The following is a 17455-nucleotide window of genomic DNA, read 5'->3' on the forward strand; positions in this document are numbered from 1 at the left end:
GCTGAGACTGAAATATAAATATGCACATCTGTATGTATGCACACACCCAGCCCGCCCTCTGCCCTCTCCGGGAGGAAGATTAATAAAACGCCCTCAATAATTCATGCACCCCGCGCGGAGGCAGCCCTCAGTGGCAGGACCGGGCGGGCACGGCACACCCTGAATAATTCACGGGCGGTTTTGTGCATTACGGAGCCATCCTGCCTTCCCTCTCAGCAGACACCCTGCCCACCTGGGCGATGTCAGCCGTGACCCCCGGGCCCCTCGAGTCAGGATCCCCGCCTCCCAAGGACCTCGGGCCTTTCAGCGGGGCTCGGTTCAGCCGAGGGAGGGCGGCAGGCTCGGAGGCCCCAGGCACCGGGTGCGGAGGCACGGCTGCGTGACGCCTGGCGGTGGCCACCATCTCTGGGGCCAGGGCTGCCCCGGCTCCCGCAACCCCTCGCTAATGGGCTCTCGGTCTCTCTCCTCCCTGCAGCCTACTCTCCGCCCGACACGTCCCCTGCAAACCGTTCCTTTGTGGGATTAGGACCAAGGGATCCTGCGGGCATTTATCAGGCACAGGTAGGGGCCGAGAGGCCGGCTGGGGGGTCGGGAGGGGCAGGGCAGTGGGGCCGGCCCGGGGGGCTCAGGGCGAGGAGGGCCTGCTGGGTCCCACGCCACACCCCCGGCACAGGGGCGCCAGCCTCCCACACCCCACCCGGGCCTCGAGCCCCCGCCTGGTCTCTCCCTGAGGCCAAATTTCCCTCCACCTTGGTCCTGGGAGGATGGGGTGTGGCCCCAGACTCAGCCTGTGGGGTCCCCAGGGGCATCTCCTGGAGACCATCGTGGTACCATCATGGTAGAGCTATGGGACCAGTGTCGTTACCATTTGCTTCCCATTGCACAGATGGGAAAACTCAGGCCCAGAGAGACAAGGGGATCTGCCCAGGGTCACACAGCGTATCACCCCCCGCCCCCAGCCTCCATCCCCCATCCACACTGAGGCCTAGAGGGACCAGCCGGGGAAACCGAGGCAGCCCATGGCGGGGCGTGGGGCCTCCCAGGACAGCATCTGAGCCCCCACCCCAGGCTCCAGCCCACATCAAAGCCAGTGTGAGGGGTGGGGGCAGAGGGGCTTCGTCAGTAGAACAGACAAGATGGGGCAGGGGCCGGCGTTGGTGTCCATGCTGACATTCATGATCAGGCGGCTGCGGCTGAGTGAGCGTGGCCGGGGTCCTACCACCCCCAGAAGGCAGTCGGGCAGGCAGGTGGTGGACAGAGGAGGTTCAGAGAGGGGAAGTGAATTGCCTGAGGCTGCATAGCAGTCTAGGGAGTAGGGGCGTGGGAGGGCAGCCTTAGCCCCAGGCCCAGGTGTCCCTCACCCCCCACCCCCGCAAGAGGCTCTGTGCAGGCCAGGAGTGTGTGAGCGCGTCTTCGGGTTGTGGGTGAGCAGCCGGACCTTTGAGCCTCTGCTGTCTCCCCGGTTTCTGTTGGGGAGAGGGTTGGAGAATGTAGGGGCGGCTGCCGCAGGCCTGGGAGGTCCAGACGCCGAGAGAAACGAGCTCTGGTCTACCCAGCAGCCAAAGAACTGCAGAGCGTGGAGATGTGTGGGGTCCCCAGGGGCCGTGTTCAAATCTTCCGGCCACTGCGGGAGGTTTCCTGATGCAGAGCGCACAGGCAAGGGTCAGGGGGCCTCCCCGGGACCCTGCGGGGCTGTCCTGGCTGAGCGGATGGGGTGGGGGAGGGGACATGGCATTCCCCCTCCCTCCCTGTGCTGGGTGCCCAGGACGCCTGTAGGCGGCCCCTCCCTCTCCTCCCAGGCTCCACAAAACCAGCCAGAGAGGAAGCAGGGATTGAAGCTGCTTCTGAGTTCAGAGGAGACCCGCATGCCGTGGGTGTAGGGAATCCTGGGTCAGGAGCCAGGGCTGCAGCCCAGCGCTGCTCTGAACCTCTGTCTCTTCCTCTGGCCTTGGGTACCCACACCAGGAGCCTTTGAAGGGCACTGGGGGATAGAAAGGGCACAGATAGGTTCAGACTTCCCCACACCCCCTAAACATTAAGCACCCTGCCTTGCACCCACAGAGCCCCGGTGAGGGGAGTGGCTTGGTCAGAGCCCCCTGCGAGCAGACATCCAGGACTCCTCGCTTTGGGATTTGGGCCACCTATGACCGACCACCCTCTCCCTCGCCCGGTGCTGATGGAGCCAGGCGTTACCTCTGCCACCCCCACCCCGCATCTCTCCCTGCCGGAGGCTGGGAATGTCTTAAGTGGTTCAGAACCCAAAGCTAATAAAAGCTGCGGCGGGAGGAGGCCGCCCGCTTAACCCTTCCCCAGCCTCTGCCTTGGATGAAACTCTGACCGGGCAGTCCTGCCAGGGCCCGGGACCCTTCTCAGACTGCGCTGGCTCCAGCCCCACCCCGCTCGAGCCTGGGAGGGGAGGGAAACTGAGGCAGGCAAGGGCGGCATCTTTCTTAGCATCCCTTTCTTGACTGGCTGGACCCCTCTGGGAACCCAGAAGGAATGGGAACAGGGCTGGCGGAATGGGGTGGGTGGGGGGGCACGGGCAGGGGTCTCAGCATAGGCAATGTTGTTGGGGGGAGGCGATGTGGGAAATAGCTGGAATGTGAGAGACCTCCGATGGCAGGCGCCAGACAGATGACCTGGGCTGGGTTTTGCTCTGGAGTAGTGGGGAGCCACAGAAGGGTTCAGAGGGAGGGAGTGGCCACCCGCCAGGCCTGGGAGTCAGAACTTTCTGGGGCACAGAGGGGAGGTGACACATTGTCAAGAGGCTCTCAGGGGAGCATGAGTTGGGGGGAAGGCGAGGTCCCCAAAGTGGGTGTCAGGGGAGGGCAGGTCTGGGGAGGACCCCAGCGCTGCTGCCCTGACTGGACTAAGAGCACCCGGGGTGAGGCCGGGCACCGCTGCCTCCCTGCAGACCCCAGAGAGAGGGAGGGAAGAAGCAGTGAGAGCAGCTCTCCCCGCTCCCGCTCAAAGGACCCTGAGCTCAGAGGCCTCTCATTTCCGATTCTGGCCAGTCAGCACTTCTGCCTCCGCCTCCTCTATTCCTGGCAGGGATTCGCTTCCCTCTGCCCCCTCCTCCCCCGAAGCCTGGGTGGGCGCCCCTTCCCCTCTGCCTCTCCAGCTCCCGACACCCCCCAGTCCACAGACTCTCCCCCGATCAATATCCCTCCCTCTGATCAATGCTAATTGATCTCGTCCTGGTCAGTTACCCACCCATCCCCCCTTGTCCTTCCCCATTAATCCCCCCACCGTGAGGCTGAGTGGCTCTGATGCCCCGGCCCCTCCCCTCTGTGATGCCCTCCACGCCCCTACATTTCTCCTGCACGGGGGCCCACGTAAGCAGGTGGGTAAACCGAGGGTGGGGGGCAAGGCAGGCGTTGAGCCACATGCCCGGAGCCACACAAGCGGCTGCAGCCAGGCCAGCGGGATACCAGAGCCCAGACCTCACCCTACACACCCACTGCCTCGGTCTCCCCTCAGCTGAGTGGGAGGATATGGAGTTGAGGGTACCTCCCCCACCACCGTTGCTGGGGCCAGAGCCAGGCAGGAAGGGGAGGGGAGGGGGGAGGGGGAGGAAGGGCTGAGGGGAGGCTGGTCCACCACGGGAGGGTCACGCCCAGAGTCTGTCGGTTGCCAACAGAAACCAGACATGAGGTAATGGCCAAGATGAACTTGAACTTGGCTGGAGGTGGGACGCTGGGAACCATGGTGGCGCCAGTTCCATGGGCTGGCCCAGCAGCTGCCCGGTTGGAGGGGCTCTGTTGAATGATTTGCCACAGGGGTGGGGGGGCAGCCCCGCCTCTAACCTCAGGGGTCTTCCCCGGTCCAGAGGCACAGCCCTCCCCTCACAGTCCACACTGGATGCTCCATCCAAGGTTGCAGTTTGCATTTCCAGTGCAGGGGTCTGGACAGCGGCTTCTCTGCAGAGACTGAGGCCAGAGCTGTCCCCAAATTACATGACCCTGGGTACAGGCCCATGCAGAGCTCCCCCCGCCGAGCCTCAGTCTCCCGCCTCTGGTAGGTTGAGAGCCATCCTCAGCTCCCCTGCGCTTAGTGAACTTCTGTGGGGTGAGAGGGGGGCCATCCGGAGGTCCTGTGACAGGATGGGCCCTGAACGCCCAGGACAGTGCTCAGAAGATGCCAAGGGGGTCCTGAGAGGCAGGCAAGGGGGCTGGCCCTGGGCAGGAGCAGAAACGAGAGCCAGAGTCAGACAGGCCTGAGTTCAAGCTCCCACTCTGCCACTTCCATGCTGGTGACCTCGGGCAAGTTCCTTGACTTCTCTGGGCCTCACTTTCTTCCCACAAAACAGAGCAGTGGAGGGAGACCTACTCCCTCCTTCATGGGGGGGCTGGGGTCATCATTAAAGGGGAGAAATTTTTTTGTTTTCTCTCGTTTTTTTTTTTTTTTTTTTTTGAGACAGAGTCTTGCTCTGTCGCCCGGGCTGGAGTGCAGTGGCCAGATCTCAGCTCACTGCAAGCTCCGCCTCCCGGGTTCACGCCATTCTCCTGCCTCAGTCTCCCGAGTAGCTGGGACTACAGGCGTCCGCCACCTCACCTGGCTAGTTTTTTGTATTTTTTTAGTAGAGACGGAGTTTCACCGTGTTATCCAGGATGGTCTCGATCTCCTGACCTCGTGATCCGCCCGTCTCGGCCTCCCAAAGTGCTAGGATTACAGGCTTGAGCCACCGCGCCCGGCCTTTTTTTTTTTTTTTGAGACTGTTTTATGCTGTCCAGGCTGGAGTGCAGTGGCGCGATCTCGGCTCACCACAACCTCCACCCCCGATTCTCCTGCCTCAGCCTCCCAAGTAGCTGGGATTACAGGCACGTGCCACCACGCCTGGCTAATTTTTGTATTTTTTAGTAGAGATAGGGTTTCACCATGTTGGCCAGGCTGGTCTCGAACCCCTGACCTCAGGTGATCCGCCCACCTCGGCCTCCCAAAGTGCTGGGATTACAGGCGTGAGCCACCACACCCGGCCTCTTGTTTACTTTTTAAAAACATTCTCAAGGCTATGCGCACTGGCTCATGCCTGTAATCCCAGCACTTTGAATGGCCAAGGCAGATGAATAACCTGAGGTCAGGAGTTTGAGACCAGCCTGGCCAACATGGAGAAACCCCGTCTCTACCAAAAATACAAAAATTAGCCAGGTGTGATGGCGCATGACTGTAATCCCAGCTACTCGGGAGGCTGAGGCAAGAGAATCACTTGAACCCGGGAGGCAGAGGTTGCAGTGAGCCAGGATCGCGCCACTGCACTCCAGCCTGGTGACCAGAGTAAGACTCTGTCTCAAAAAATCAACAACAAAAAAACTCTTTATGAAGTAAACAAGGCAGCTGGTGTGGTGGCTCATGTCTGTAATCCTAGCACTTTGGGAGGCAGGAGTTCAAGACCAGCCTGGTCTACATGGTGAAACCCCATCTCTACAAAAAAAAAAACAAACTAGTCAGGTGTGGTGGTACATACCTGTGGTCCCAGCTACTTGGGAGGCTAAGGTGGGAGGATCACTTGAGCCCAGGAGGTGGAGGTTGCAGTGAGCTATGATGGCACCACTACACTCCAGCCTGGGCAACAGAGCGAGACCCTGTCTCAAAATAAAATAATAAATTGGCCACAGTGGCTCCTGCCTGTAATCCCAGCACTTTGGGAGGCCAAGATGGTGGATCACTTGAGGCCAGGAGTTCAAGACCAGCCCGGCCAACATGGAGAAACTCAGTCTCTACTAAGAATACAAAAATGAGCTGGGTGTGGTGGGGCATGCCTGTAATCCCAGCTACTCGGGAGGCTGAGGCAGGAGAATTGCTGGAACCTGGGAGGCAGAGGTTGCAGTGAGCCGAGATCATGCCACTGCTCTCCAGCCTGGCAAGAGAGCAAGACTCCGTCTCAATAAATAAATAAATAAATAATAAAATAATAAAATAAAATAAGATTGAGTTCCAGGCTGGGAGTGCGGGCTCACACCTGTAATTCCAGCACTTTGGGAGGCCAAGGTGGGTGGATCACTTGAGGTCAGGAGTTTGAGACCAGTCTGGCCAACACGGTGAAACTCCATCTCTACTAAAAATACAAAAATTATCCAGGCATGGTGGTGGACGCCTGTAATCCCAGCAACTCGGGAGACTGGGGCAGGAGAAATGCTTGAACCCAGGAGGCTGAGGTTGTGGTAAGCCAATATCACTCCATTGCACTCCAGCCTGGGCAACAAGAGTGAAACTCCATCTCAAAAAACAAACAAACAAATAAATAAATAAATAAAATATAAAATACAGTTCCAGATAAACAGATCTTTTTAAGTATAAGTATATCCCCAATGTTGCATGGGCCAGACTTATACTAAAAGAATTCTGTGTTAACCAGAACTCGGGTTTTACTGGGCATCCACAGAAGGCTGTGTCTGGCAGCCTTCCTCAGAGACAAAGTCACTTGCCCTGGGTCACCCAGCAGGTTGTTAGAGCCTGGGATGGGGAAACTGAGGTCCCAGGGTTGCAGGAGGTAGGGGGGGAGCGTGGGAAGAGGTAAAACATGTCTGCAACAGAGTCTGACCCCTTGACTTCTCTCCCTTTCTCTCTCTCCCCCTCCCCCTCTCTCTGTCGCCACTGGGCCACTCAGTCCTGGTATCTGGGATAGCAAAGGTCTTCTTCCCTCGCCCCTTCTCCATCGTCCCGGGAATCCCAGGGGGCCGCACAGCTGGCCCCCGGCCCACGTTTTCGGTGGAAAATTAGAGTGAACAAGAACACCCCCGCCGACCCCCAGCCCGGCCGAAAAGACAAAACACACAGACGCACACACGCAGGAGGAAAAGAAAAAACAAAGGAAAAAGAAGAAGAAAAACTAAAAACCCACCCAAGCAAGAAGACAAAAGGTAAAGACGCAACGTTTCCAACTCTCGGGACGCCAAGGCCACAGGACTGGAGGGTCAGGCCCCGCCACCCCACGGGAGACCCGGGACAAGGGCGTCTTCCTAAATTATTCATCTCTCCGCCTGCTGCTCGGGAAGGACAGACGCCTGCCACCCGCCCGCGCCCCGGAGGCCCTGGCTCTGTCCGGAGACCAGGTGAGCACAGCCTGGAGCCTGTGCCCAGGGCCGACAGGCGCGACACCCAGCAAAACCACCTCTCCCCGGGCCCCCGCGCCTCTGCCGGACACGGACCGGCCCCCGCCCTCCCCACCGAGGACGCAGCCACTGGGGGGAAAGGGAGACGCAGCGGACCCCGGCCGGGCAGCAGAGACCGCGGAGGCGGGCAGGGTGGGGCAGGCGAGTGGTGATGTCATGGGGGTGCGTGGCGCTTGCTAGCCCTGGCCAGGGGAGGGAGCGAGGCCCAGGCACCTGCTGGCCCTCGAGGGGGCCCTGCCTGCTGTGGGGCCTCCCCACACGCCCCTCCCAAAGCGCCGGCCGACTCGCTGTCTCGCTGGGGACTCTTTCAGCCCTCGCGCCCGCCCGTTTGGGAGGAGAAGTCTCTATGCAATTATGCAATTGATCCCGGCCCCCCCACTCTCCCCCCCCCACCCCCGGCATAGGAGGCCCCCCCCCCACCTCGCCCGGCTCACACCCCCAAAGGGAGGGACCCACATTGCACACACTGTAAGAAATGCACTTTCCGAAGAAGCGGATGGGGGAGCCGGGACATCCAGAGCTCCCCGAGTTGGGGGTGCCCGTCTGGAGCCCCCCCATCAGCCCCTGGCGGTGGGAGGTGAGAGCGAGTGGTTTAAGTGCCTGATTCCCACCACCCGCCCCCCCCTCTTTGTCCAGCTGGGACACGGAATGGCCACGGGCCTCCTCCCCCTCCCCTCCAGCCCCTCCACCAGCCCCTCCAGTCACCGCTCATCGCCGTGCCCCCCCCCAGAGCTAGAGAGATGGGGCCCCTCCGTGGCCCAAGGGGCAGAGCTGGGCGTCACCTCCCAAGCATCCTGCCCTGCCGGGGCGCGGGGATGGGCTCTGGGGAAGCCGGTGCGCCCCCCACGCCTCCGCTGCCAGTGCCTTACATTCTGGAGCGACCCCCCTCCCTGGTGCCTCCCAGCGAAGGGGGACTGCCGTTTGCACTTTCATCGCCCCCCCAAGCGGGGCCCAGCCGGGGGACGTGCATAACGGCTGAGCCCCCGAGGAGAGAGGAGGCCGACGCCAGCGGTCCCCGCTCGGGACGGGGAGGGTTCTGGGGGGGTTCGGCGTCGCACCTCGGGGCCCCCTCGCGGCCGTGCAGGGGGCCTCCCATCTGCTAAGCGTTTTTCCGTTGAGCCGCTCCAAAAACACTAAGCTGGGGACGCCAGGTGCCCCCCACCCCGGCTCCCTGGCCCCATCCACACCTCCACCCCTACCCCGGGATCGCCATCTTTAGGGGAGGCCTGGGAGGGGGTGTCAGGTGTTTTAGGGCCACCGAGCTCAAACACAAGGCCCCCTCCCCGGCCCACCCAGCCCAGCCCCAACTGACCTCCATGCCTAGGGAAAATCTCCCCCCACCACGGCCCGCTCCCCGCACCCAGGCCAAAGCCAGGGCAGGTCTCCGGGTCTCACCTGCTCCTAGCCTCACCCCCCTGCCCCCGAAATCCAGACTCTCCTCCCAAACTAGCCCCAGGAGCTTGGCGAACCCGCTCGCTCCTGAAGAGAAAGACCCAGGACCCTTCCCCATCACCCCCCAAGAGAGGTTCGCCATCCTCTGGCCTCGAGCCCTTGGTCCGTCCGTCCGTCTGTCTGTCCTCAGGGCCCCGCCCCCCGGTGGCCCTTGGGGACCAAAGCGTGGGCCGCTCTCCAGGAGGGCGGGCAGGGGAGGGGGTGGTAGGGCTGTGCCATTGGGGTGTCCGGAAGCTTCTCAGCCAGGGTGGGGGTCGTGGGGTTGGGGAGGGGGGCCAGCCGGGCTCCCGAGGGTCAGGGCGCGACGAGAACCAACTCTTTACCTAACTTTGCATGGTGCTTAGTCAAGGACTCCTGCGACCTGGCTCCCGAGGTCAGCTGGCGGCGCTGACACACATGCATGGCAGATTATACCTGGCTCTATCTCCCTCCCCTTCGCCCCCCCTCTGCCCCCCACTTCCTCTTTAAAAAAAAAAAAAAAAGATACAAAAAAAAAACCTTAAAAAAATTCCATGTTTCCTAATTTGCACGAAATTTTCTACCACAAGATGTGCCTTGCCTTCCGAGAATAAGTATTACCTTTAAACAATATCAGCGCACACACATAGCTGCATGTTCTGCTCGTGTAGTTTAAAAAAAAAAAAAGACAAAACAGTGACATGAAATAAAAAATAAAAATTGAAAAGGGATGTATTTCTATTTGTAAAAAAAAAAATAAAAAATAAGAAAGTGAGAATCTAAAAAAAAAAAGAAGAAGAAAACCCACACTAAAAATCAAGCCACTGAAAACAATTGCCCCCAGGTCTACCCAGTCCCTGGCTGTCCTTGGTCCTGTCTCCCCTCCTGCTGTATTCAGGGGGTGCCCCCTGGTGCTCAGCCTCTACCACCCCCAACCCTGCTCTCGGGTACTCAGAGGGGTCATTTCTGAACCCCTGCCCAGAGGACAGACCTCCAGGGCCCACCTTGGCCCTGGGAAAGGGCTCTCCTCTCTGATTGGTCCCTGGGCCATGGGCCGGCCCCCAGACACCATTCACTGACCCACTGCAGGTTGTCCCCCCAACTGTGGGGTGGCTACCCCACCTGCAGCCAGACTCCCCACTCCTCACTTTTCATGCAGGCTGGCATACCCCTGGCTCAGGGTCAAATGCTGTTCTCACACCCACCTCAGAGGCACCCCCTCTCCCCTGCCCTGTGCACCCCCACCCTTCTTGCCAAAGGACCTCTTTTCCCCTATCCAGAGACCACCCCAGGTGGCATTCTCTCCCACTCTCTCCTTTGTCCCCCATCCCCTGTCTCTGTCTTCCAGCTGTGAATATGAAGGGTATCCGGTATGAAACAAACAGAAACAAAACCTGATATATGCAATATCTGTCTGTCTGTCTGTGTGTCTACCCACGGGCCTGACTCAGCCATTGGAGGCCCAGCCGAGGGTCCGGCAGGGCGCAGGGACAGCCAGGCAGCACCGAGTCACAGGCCGTGGTCCAGTGGCTGACCATGCTGTTGTCTTGTCCTTGATTTTATTTTCTTGTGTTCTTTCTTTTTCTTTTCTTTTGGTTTTTAACTCCAGCTTCCTTTGCTTTTTACTTGACCAAAGATAAGACAATAGCCAGATGGTTAGTGGGGCAGCCAGGCAGGGAGGAGCCAGGGCTGGGATTCTCCAACCTTAGGCCATTCCTGCAGCCCTAACCACCTCCGGCCCCTCCCGGGCCCTCTAAGCATCTCGTGTAGGGACCCACGCAGATGGTCCCGTTCATTCACCATGGCCCCCCACCCTGGGGTTTCGGGTGGTCTCCACAGCCACCATCACTCATGCCATGTTTTCTTCCAAAAAGTCACCTCAGCGGTCTCCCCAGGCGACACAGAGGGAGAGCCCAGACCACCACAGCTGGCCACGACTTTGCCCTTAAGTACTATCCATTGGCCAGAGAGCGCAGACTGGCTACGCACAGCATCCATGTAGCTGATTTCTGGCTTTTTTTTTTTTTCTTCCTGCCCCCCTCCTGATCAAATCTGTCTTGCCAGGGAACTGGGAGCAACCGGTGGCAAAGGGAATGGGTGGCACCATGACTATCGGGACCATCGAGCCCCTGTGCAGCCCACATCTGGGGGCCCTGAGTCCTGGGCTGGGCACCACCTTTCTCGCCCCGAGCTTGCCTCCTGGGCTCACTTGGGACCTTGGCTGAGTATAGCAGGCAGAAGCCCATGCCGGGCAGCATGTTGTGGTTGGTTTAGTTCTCCCCGCCTCCCCCCATTTATTGGAAAAGATATAGGGTCCCTGTAGGGCAAAATTCCCAGGCACCTTGCTGCAGACAGAATAAGACAAAAACACCAGGAACCGGGATTCCATGCACACCTCTGCCGTTTGGGTTCACAGAAGGGGGTGCTGTCATCCCTGGGTGGAAGAGAGAGTGTTGGTTTGGGGTTTGTTTTCTTTTCACATGTATGAAACTGACATCTTCTCAGACCTTGTCCCACCCTCCTCCCAAAGCCCCGATCACCCACCCCTGCTATGGACACCACACCCATGCCAGGCCCCCCCAGTCTCACTCTGGGGTCTGCCCATTCTGTGGGAAAGAATAGGGAGGCCTCCCAAGTATATGCAAATTGTCCCCATTCCGTGGGGGCACCTGACCCTGACCCGGGTGGAGATGGGGCATGGAGGAGTAGGAAGACCCAGCCCTATTTGTCTGGGGAGAGAGGGATCTGGAGTCCTTCATGCCCAGGTCTGGAACCCAGGTTCTGACCCCAAAGCCCCACCCTGGGCTAGACAATCAGATCGCAAAGGAATGCCAAAGGGGACCCTGTTGGGAGATCCGCTTAGGGGCCAGACCTGGGTCCCCCTGCAGGTCCCCAGGCAGCAGGCAATTCCACCTTCCGTGCCCCAGGACCTTCAGAGACAGCAGCATCCCAGGCACAGACAGACTTGGCTGCATCCCACTGTCCCTTGCAAGAGAGGTCCTGGAGCCGGGAGCAACTGTCCAGCCCTCCAGAAGAGACAGCAAGCAGGCCCCCTCTACACCCTGACTTTCCCGATGGTACTTCGACCTCCAGTGTAGGGCTCTACTATACATATATATAATTTTGGAATGTGTTTCTCATAATACAGAGTATACAGTGGCTACCTTTTATCTTGGTCTGGATTCTCTCTCTGAGACCCCGGATTTTACTTTCTCTTCGGAGGGCGCTGGGACATACGTCTGTCAATCCAGCTTCCTCCGCATCCTCCCATCTTTCCCCGTTTCTGTCCCATCAGACACTTCCTGAGAGTCTCACCTCCAAACTGACACCACTGCCCATCTGTCGCTCAGTGGTACAGAGTGTGGGGTCAGTCCACCACCCTTGACCTCCCCACAGGGCGAGGGGAGGAGGCGGACCCAAAGCACCACCAGCAGGACTTGTTGCCAGTGATACCAAAACAGACTTTTCCCCAGCAGTGCCTCACATGTCTACTGGTGTAGCTTTGGGATTCTCCTGCCGCCCCCGCCCCGAGTCCCTGGCAGCCCCCTCCCCAAGGCTTTGCTCACACCTGAGACAGGAAGGAGGAAGGGGATCCAACAGGAATAAGGGCCCCAGAGAGGAAGGAAGTCATGCACCCCCAAGCCACCACCTCCCAGCCGTCCACGCACATCTCCTGGCTGGAAGAGAGCCCTCTGAAAAGGGGACACGGGCTGCTCCGGCCCCTCAACTGCATCCACACCGCATCTTCTCATCTTGAGTCCCAGCCAGGCCCCCCCAAAACCAAAGTCCCCTCAAGTTCAGGAGTCCCAGCCTGTGCCCCCAACTTCCTACCCACCTGGCCCCGAGCATCCGCACACAGAGAAGGAACAAGCAAAGGCTCCGGGGGGACAGGATGGGGCAGGGCATACAGTGGGGGGTCGGGGGGCAGCAGGAAGGAGGGAGGAACAAAACATTTTCCTTTGGGTTTTTTTTTTTTTCATTTTTTTTTTCTTTCTTTTTTTAAACCCTCCTTACTCTTTGGGTGGTGTTGCTTTTCCTTTCCTTTTCCCTTTGAGATTTTTTGTTGTTGTTGTTTCCATTTTGTATTTTACTGATATTACCAGGATAGTTTACTCTCCTTCTAGCTTTCTGCTTACCGCACACCGGATAACACACACGTACACACCCACAAAAATGCTCATGAACCCAATCCGGAGAAGGTTCCGGCTGGGTCCCCCGCCCTCCCCACCTCCTGCTACTCCTCTCGACGGTGAGGACAGGAGGGGGACAAGGGGACACCTGGGCAGACCCGCCGGCTCTCCCCACCCCGCCCCACCCCTCACATCATACTCCAATCATAACCTTGTATATTATGCAGCCATTTTGGTTTTCGCGGACGCGCCTACCTAAGTACCATTTACAGAAAGTGACTCTGGCTGTCATTATTTTGTTTATTTGTTCCCTATGCAAAAAAAAAAAAAAAAAAAAATGAAAAAAGGGGGATTCCATAAAAGATTCAATAAAAGACAAAAAAAAAGAAAAAAGAAAAAAATGTATAAAAATTAAACAAGCTATGCTTCGACTCTTTCTGGCTGTCCCGGGTCCTCTTTTCCGTGTCCCGTGTGGGTTGCTGTGTGTCCTTTGCAAAAGTGAGGGGCAGAGGCTGCAGGGAGCTGGTGGGGGGACCCCGAACCCTGTGGATGGGCAGGCTGGGATTCTGAAGGCTTCAGATCAAGTGTCCCCCGGGGGCATTAGACAATGTCTGGGGACATTTGTGGTTGCCATGACTGGGGGATGCTCAAGGCATAGAGTCGGTGGAGGCCAGAGACACTGCTCAGCATTCTGCAGTGCCCAGGACCAAGATTCATCCACACAAGACGTCCACAGTGCCTGGCGGGGAGAGACCTGCTTTGATTATTTGGAGGAAATAAAAAAAATCAGATTTGCGGCTGGGCGCGGTGGCTCAAGCCTGTAATCCCAGCACTTTGGGAGGCCGAGACGGGCGGATCACGAGGTCAGGAGATCGAGACCATCCTGGCTAACACCGTGAAACCCCGTCTCTACTAAAAAATACAAAAAACTAGCCGGGCGAGGTGGCGGGCGCCTGTAGTCCCAGCTACCCGGGAGGCTGAGGCAGGAGAATGGCGTGAACCCGGGAGGCGGAGCTTGCAGTGAGCCGAGATCCGGCCACTGCACTCCAGCCTGGGCGGCAGAGCGAGACTCCGTCTCAAAAAAAAAAAAAACACGGGCGCGGTGGCTCAAGCCTGTAATCCCAGCACTTTGGGAGGCCGAGGCGGGCGGATCACAAGGTCAGGAGATCGAGACCACGGTGAAACCCCGTCTCTACTAAAAAATACAAAAAACTAGCCGGGCGCAGTGGCGGGCGCCTGTAGTCCCAGCTACTCAGGAGGCTGAGGCAGGAGAATGGCGGGAACCCGGGAGGCGGAGCTTGCAGTGAGCCGAGATCGCGCCATTGCACTCCAGCCTGGGCAACAGCGTTAGACTCCGTCTCAAAAAAAAAAAAAAAAAAAAAAAAAAACAAAAACAAAATCAGATTTGCTTCCTGCTCATGGTAGACACCAGGGTAAGCTCCCAATGGGGTGGATGACAGAGACCAGAGAGACCCCCAGCTCCCCCCTCAGGGTGTGGATTCCAATGTGTGCAGCCTCTTAGGACCTCAGCAGGGTGGAGGATCATGGGACGCAGTCTACTGGGGGGTCCCTGAAATCCCCTAACCCAGGGAGTCTCACCCAAGGTTGATCCTGCCCCCCAGAGGACACTGGGTGATGTCTGAGACATCTGTGGTTGTCACGACTGAGGCATGCTCCTGGCATGGAGTGGGTGGAGGCCAGGGACGCCGCTCAGCACCCTGCAGTGCCCAGGACGGCCCCACCCCAGAGAGTGATCCAGCACGGATCTCCACAGTGTCCGGGGGTGGGGGAGACGCACTTTAGATGGTGGCTTTGAACGAGCTTCTGAGGCCAGACCTGTCCCAGCAACGCCCCCTGGTGGCTGGTAACCTCTTCGCCTTTGTAGGATGGGCTGTTTCACATACCCCTGGGCCTTTGCTCATTCCTGCCTCCCCATCTGTGCAGACCTTTTCACACGGGTGTCCTCCTCTGCGAGGAAGCCTTCCCACCTTTCTCCAGCCTGGTTCCCTCCCGCAGCAGTCTCAGAGCTATCGGTGAATCCCATGAGGCATCTATGGGGCACCCACTCCATGTCAGGCACAGGGGATTCCGCCCCCTCCCTTACGCCTTGGAGTCGTCCAAGCCTGGCACACAGTCGGTGCTCAATAAATGCACAAAATGCCTTCTCTTGCCACCTGGCAAACTCCCAGTCACGGAGCAAAGACTTCCTGAGTACAAGCACTGAGACCCAGCAGTGAACAAAACACTGAAAATCAGGTCTCCTCTTGGAACCTACAGCTTCCTCCAGGTGAGGAAGAACAATAAACAACAAACAGAAGTGGCCGGGTGCAGCGACTCACACCTGTAATCCCAGTGATTTGGGAGGCCAAGGCAGGAGGATTGCTTGAGTCAAGGAGTTCAGGACCAGCCTGGGCAACATAGTGAGACCCCATCTCTACAAATAAACTTAAAAAGTTAGCTGGGCGTGGTGACACACCTGTCGTCTCAGGAGGCTGAGGTGGGAGGATTGTTTGATCCCTGGAGGTTGACGCTGCAGTGAGCTGTGATTGCACCACTGCTGTCCAGCCTGGAGTGCAACAGAGCAAGACCCTGTCTCCAATCAATCAATAAAATAGAAGTAAAAGAAGTCAGAGGAGGTAAGTGATGAGTAGGCCATTGAGCAGAGGAAGGGTGGGGGGTGGTCCCATCTAGACAGAGGCCCGGAGGGAGGGAGGGAAGGAGCGTCCTCAAATTCTGGCAGAAGTCACAGCCCCTGCAAAGGCCCCAAGGCGGGACCATGCCTGCTTCATTGGAGGAACAGTGAGGAGGCCCGTGTAGCTGGAGCAGAGTGAGGAGAGGGATTGAGGGACGACTGGAGGTTGGGGGGTGGGGGGACGGGGCAGGTCATGCAGGGCCTTGTGGGCCACAGGGAAAACTTGACTTTTCCTCTGAAGGAGGTGGGAGCCATGGAGGGCTGGGGGCAGAAGGATGGGCCCCAACATGGTTCCAACACGCCCTCCTCCAGGAAGCCCTCCCCACCTGCCCCAGCAGAGCTTCTATCCCCGATCCCTCCTGACCCAGCCGTGACCACTCATGGGCATGACCGTATCCAGCTCTGTCCCCTCCAGCCCGGGAGCCCCTCCCACATTGAGGTCAGAGAGGGAGGGAGGCTGGGGCCCGGGAGAATCAGGAGTGTGAGAGGGGCTGGCTGCGGTGGCTCACGCCTGCAGTCCCAGCACTTTGGGAGGCCAAGGCATATGGATCCCTTGATTCCAGGAGTTCGAGAACAGCCTGGCAACTTGGCGAAACCCCATCTCTACTAAAAATACAAAAATTAGCCCGGCGTGGTGGCACGTGCCTGTAATCCCAGCTACTCAGGAGGCTGAGGCACAAGAATCGCTTGAGCGCAGAAGGCAGAGGCTGCAGTGAGCCAGTATCTCACCACTGCACTCCAGCCTAGGGAACAGAGTGAGACTCAAAAAAAAAAAAAAAAAAAAGTGAGAGGGGGCAGGTGTGGTAGCTCATGCCTGCAATCCCAGCGCTTTGAGAGGCAGGCAGATCACTTGAGGTCAGGAGTTTGAGACCAGCCCGGACAACATGGTGAAACCCTGTCTCTACTAAAAATACAAAAATTAGCCGGGTGTGGTGGTTCACCCCTGTAATCCCAGCTACTCAGGAAGCTGAAGCAGGAGAATTGCTTGAACCTGGGAGGTGGAGATTGCACCACTGCACTCCAGCATGGGCAATGGAGCAAGACCCTAACTCAAAAAAAAAAAAAAAAAAAAAAAATTAGCCAGGCATGGGAGTGCATTCCTGTAGTCCCGGCTACTTGGGAGGTGGAGGTGGGAACATCCCTCGAGCCCGGTAGGTAGAGGCTACAGTGAGCCAAGATCGCGCCACTGCACTCCAGCCTGGGCGACAGAGCAAGACCCTGTCTCAAAAAAACCAAGAGTGTGAGAGACTATTTTTTGGGGAGCTGAGATGGGGCCCTCCATTCTGTCCCCCACTCCAAAACCCCAGGTTGAGCCCTTTGGGGCAAAAAAAGCTCTTTGCCCCATGGGCTGCTTCCGTCTTACCCACAAGACCACAAGGCAGGGATGATCCTTTTTGGCAAATGGGGAAACTGAGGCACAAAGAAGCGAGGTAAGGTGCATTAACAGGGCAGCAGGCACACAGATACACGGCCCCACGCCTTCCTGGTGACAGGCACCGAGGACACCGAGGATGGGGGGTTCCAGGCCCCTTCCACGTCCCCCTCCCAACTTCGGTGGCCCCCACCACCCTCTGCAGCGAGGTTTTGGCGCCCCCTTGTGGGCAGACCGGGAACCCCACCCACATTCCCCATCCCTGCTCCTCTCTGCAGCCAGAAAGGGGGGCTCCAGCCAGGCCAGAGGAGGCTTCTTGTAGAGCAGGGGTTGAGCCGAGGTCAGGGGGTCAGCCGGGGCTGGGGTGGAAATTCAGAGGGGTGGAAACCTAGCCTCCCCTTGGATCTTACGGAAAACCTCGGTCGTGTCCAGCCTTTGGCTACTGAGTGATGAGATTCCTGGCTGGGAGGTGGGGGCCGTCGCAGCACTGCAGGCTGTTGGGTTGGTCACCCCGACTCCCCACCCTAAAACGGGGGCAGGCTTGTGACAACCCAAAATGCCCCCGCAAAAAAATTCCAAATGTGGCCGGGTGCAGTGGCTTATGCCTGCAATCCCAGCAATTTGGGAGACCCAAGATGGGAGAATAACTTGAGGCCAGGAGTTCGAGACCAGCCTGGGCAACATAGCGAAACCCTAGCTCTATCAAAAAATAAAATTAGCTGGGCACAGGGGCTCATGA

At 58.3% G+C, this 17455-nt stretch overlaps 1 protein-coding gene across 18 annotated transcripts in view; it reads left to right on the forward strand.

Annotated features, from left to right (window-relative positions):
* NFIC (nuclear factor I C) overlaps window positions 1-13088 on the forward strand; it is a 112096-nt gene extending 99008 nt beyond the window's left edge. For 7 of the 18 annotated variants that reach the window (XM_077979038.1, XM_028839224.2, XM_077979039.1 and 4 more), the window contains one exon: window positions 6608-9249. In XM_077979038.1, the coding sequence (XP_077835164.1) occupies window positions 6608-6720 (113 nt within the window). In that variant the 3' untranslated portion in view covers window positions 6721-9249. Of the gene's footprint in view, window positions 1-475; window positions 649-3537; window positions 3906-6607 lie in introns of those variants that run through there. The other 11 variants (XM_028839220.2, XM_028839222.2, XM_028839219.2 and 8 more) reach the window with 5 other exon arrangements.
* The last annotated feature ends 4367 nt before the right edge of the window (window positions 13089-17455 follow it).

The sequence above is a fragment of the Macaca mulatta genome, chromosome 19, assembly GCF_049350105.2.
Source record: "Macaca mulatta isolate MMU2019108-1 chromosome 19, T2T-MMU8v2.0, whole genome shotgun sequence".
In the NCBI taxonomy this organism is placed as follows: Eukaryota; Metazoa; Chordata; class Mammalia; order Primates; family Cercopithecidae; genus Macaca; species Macaca mulatta.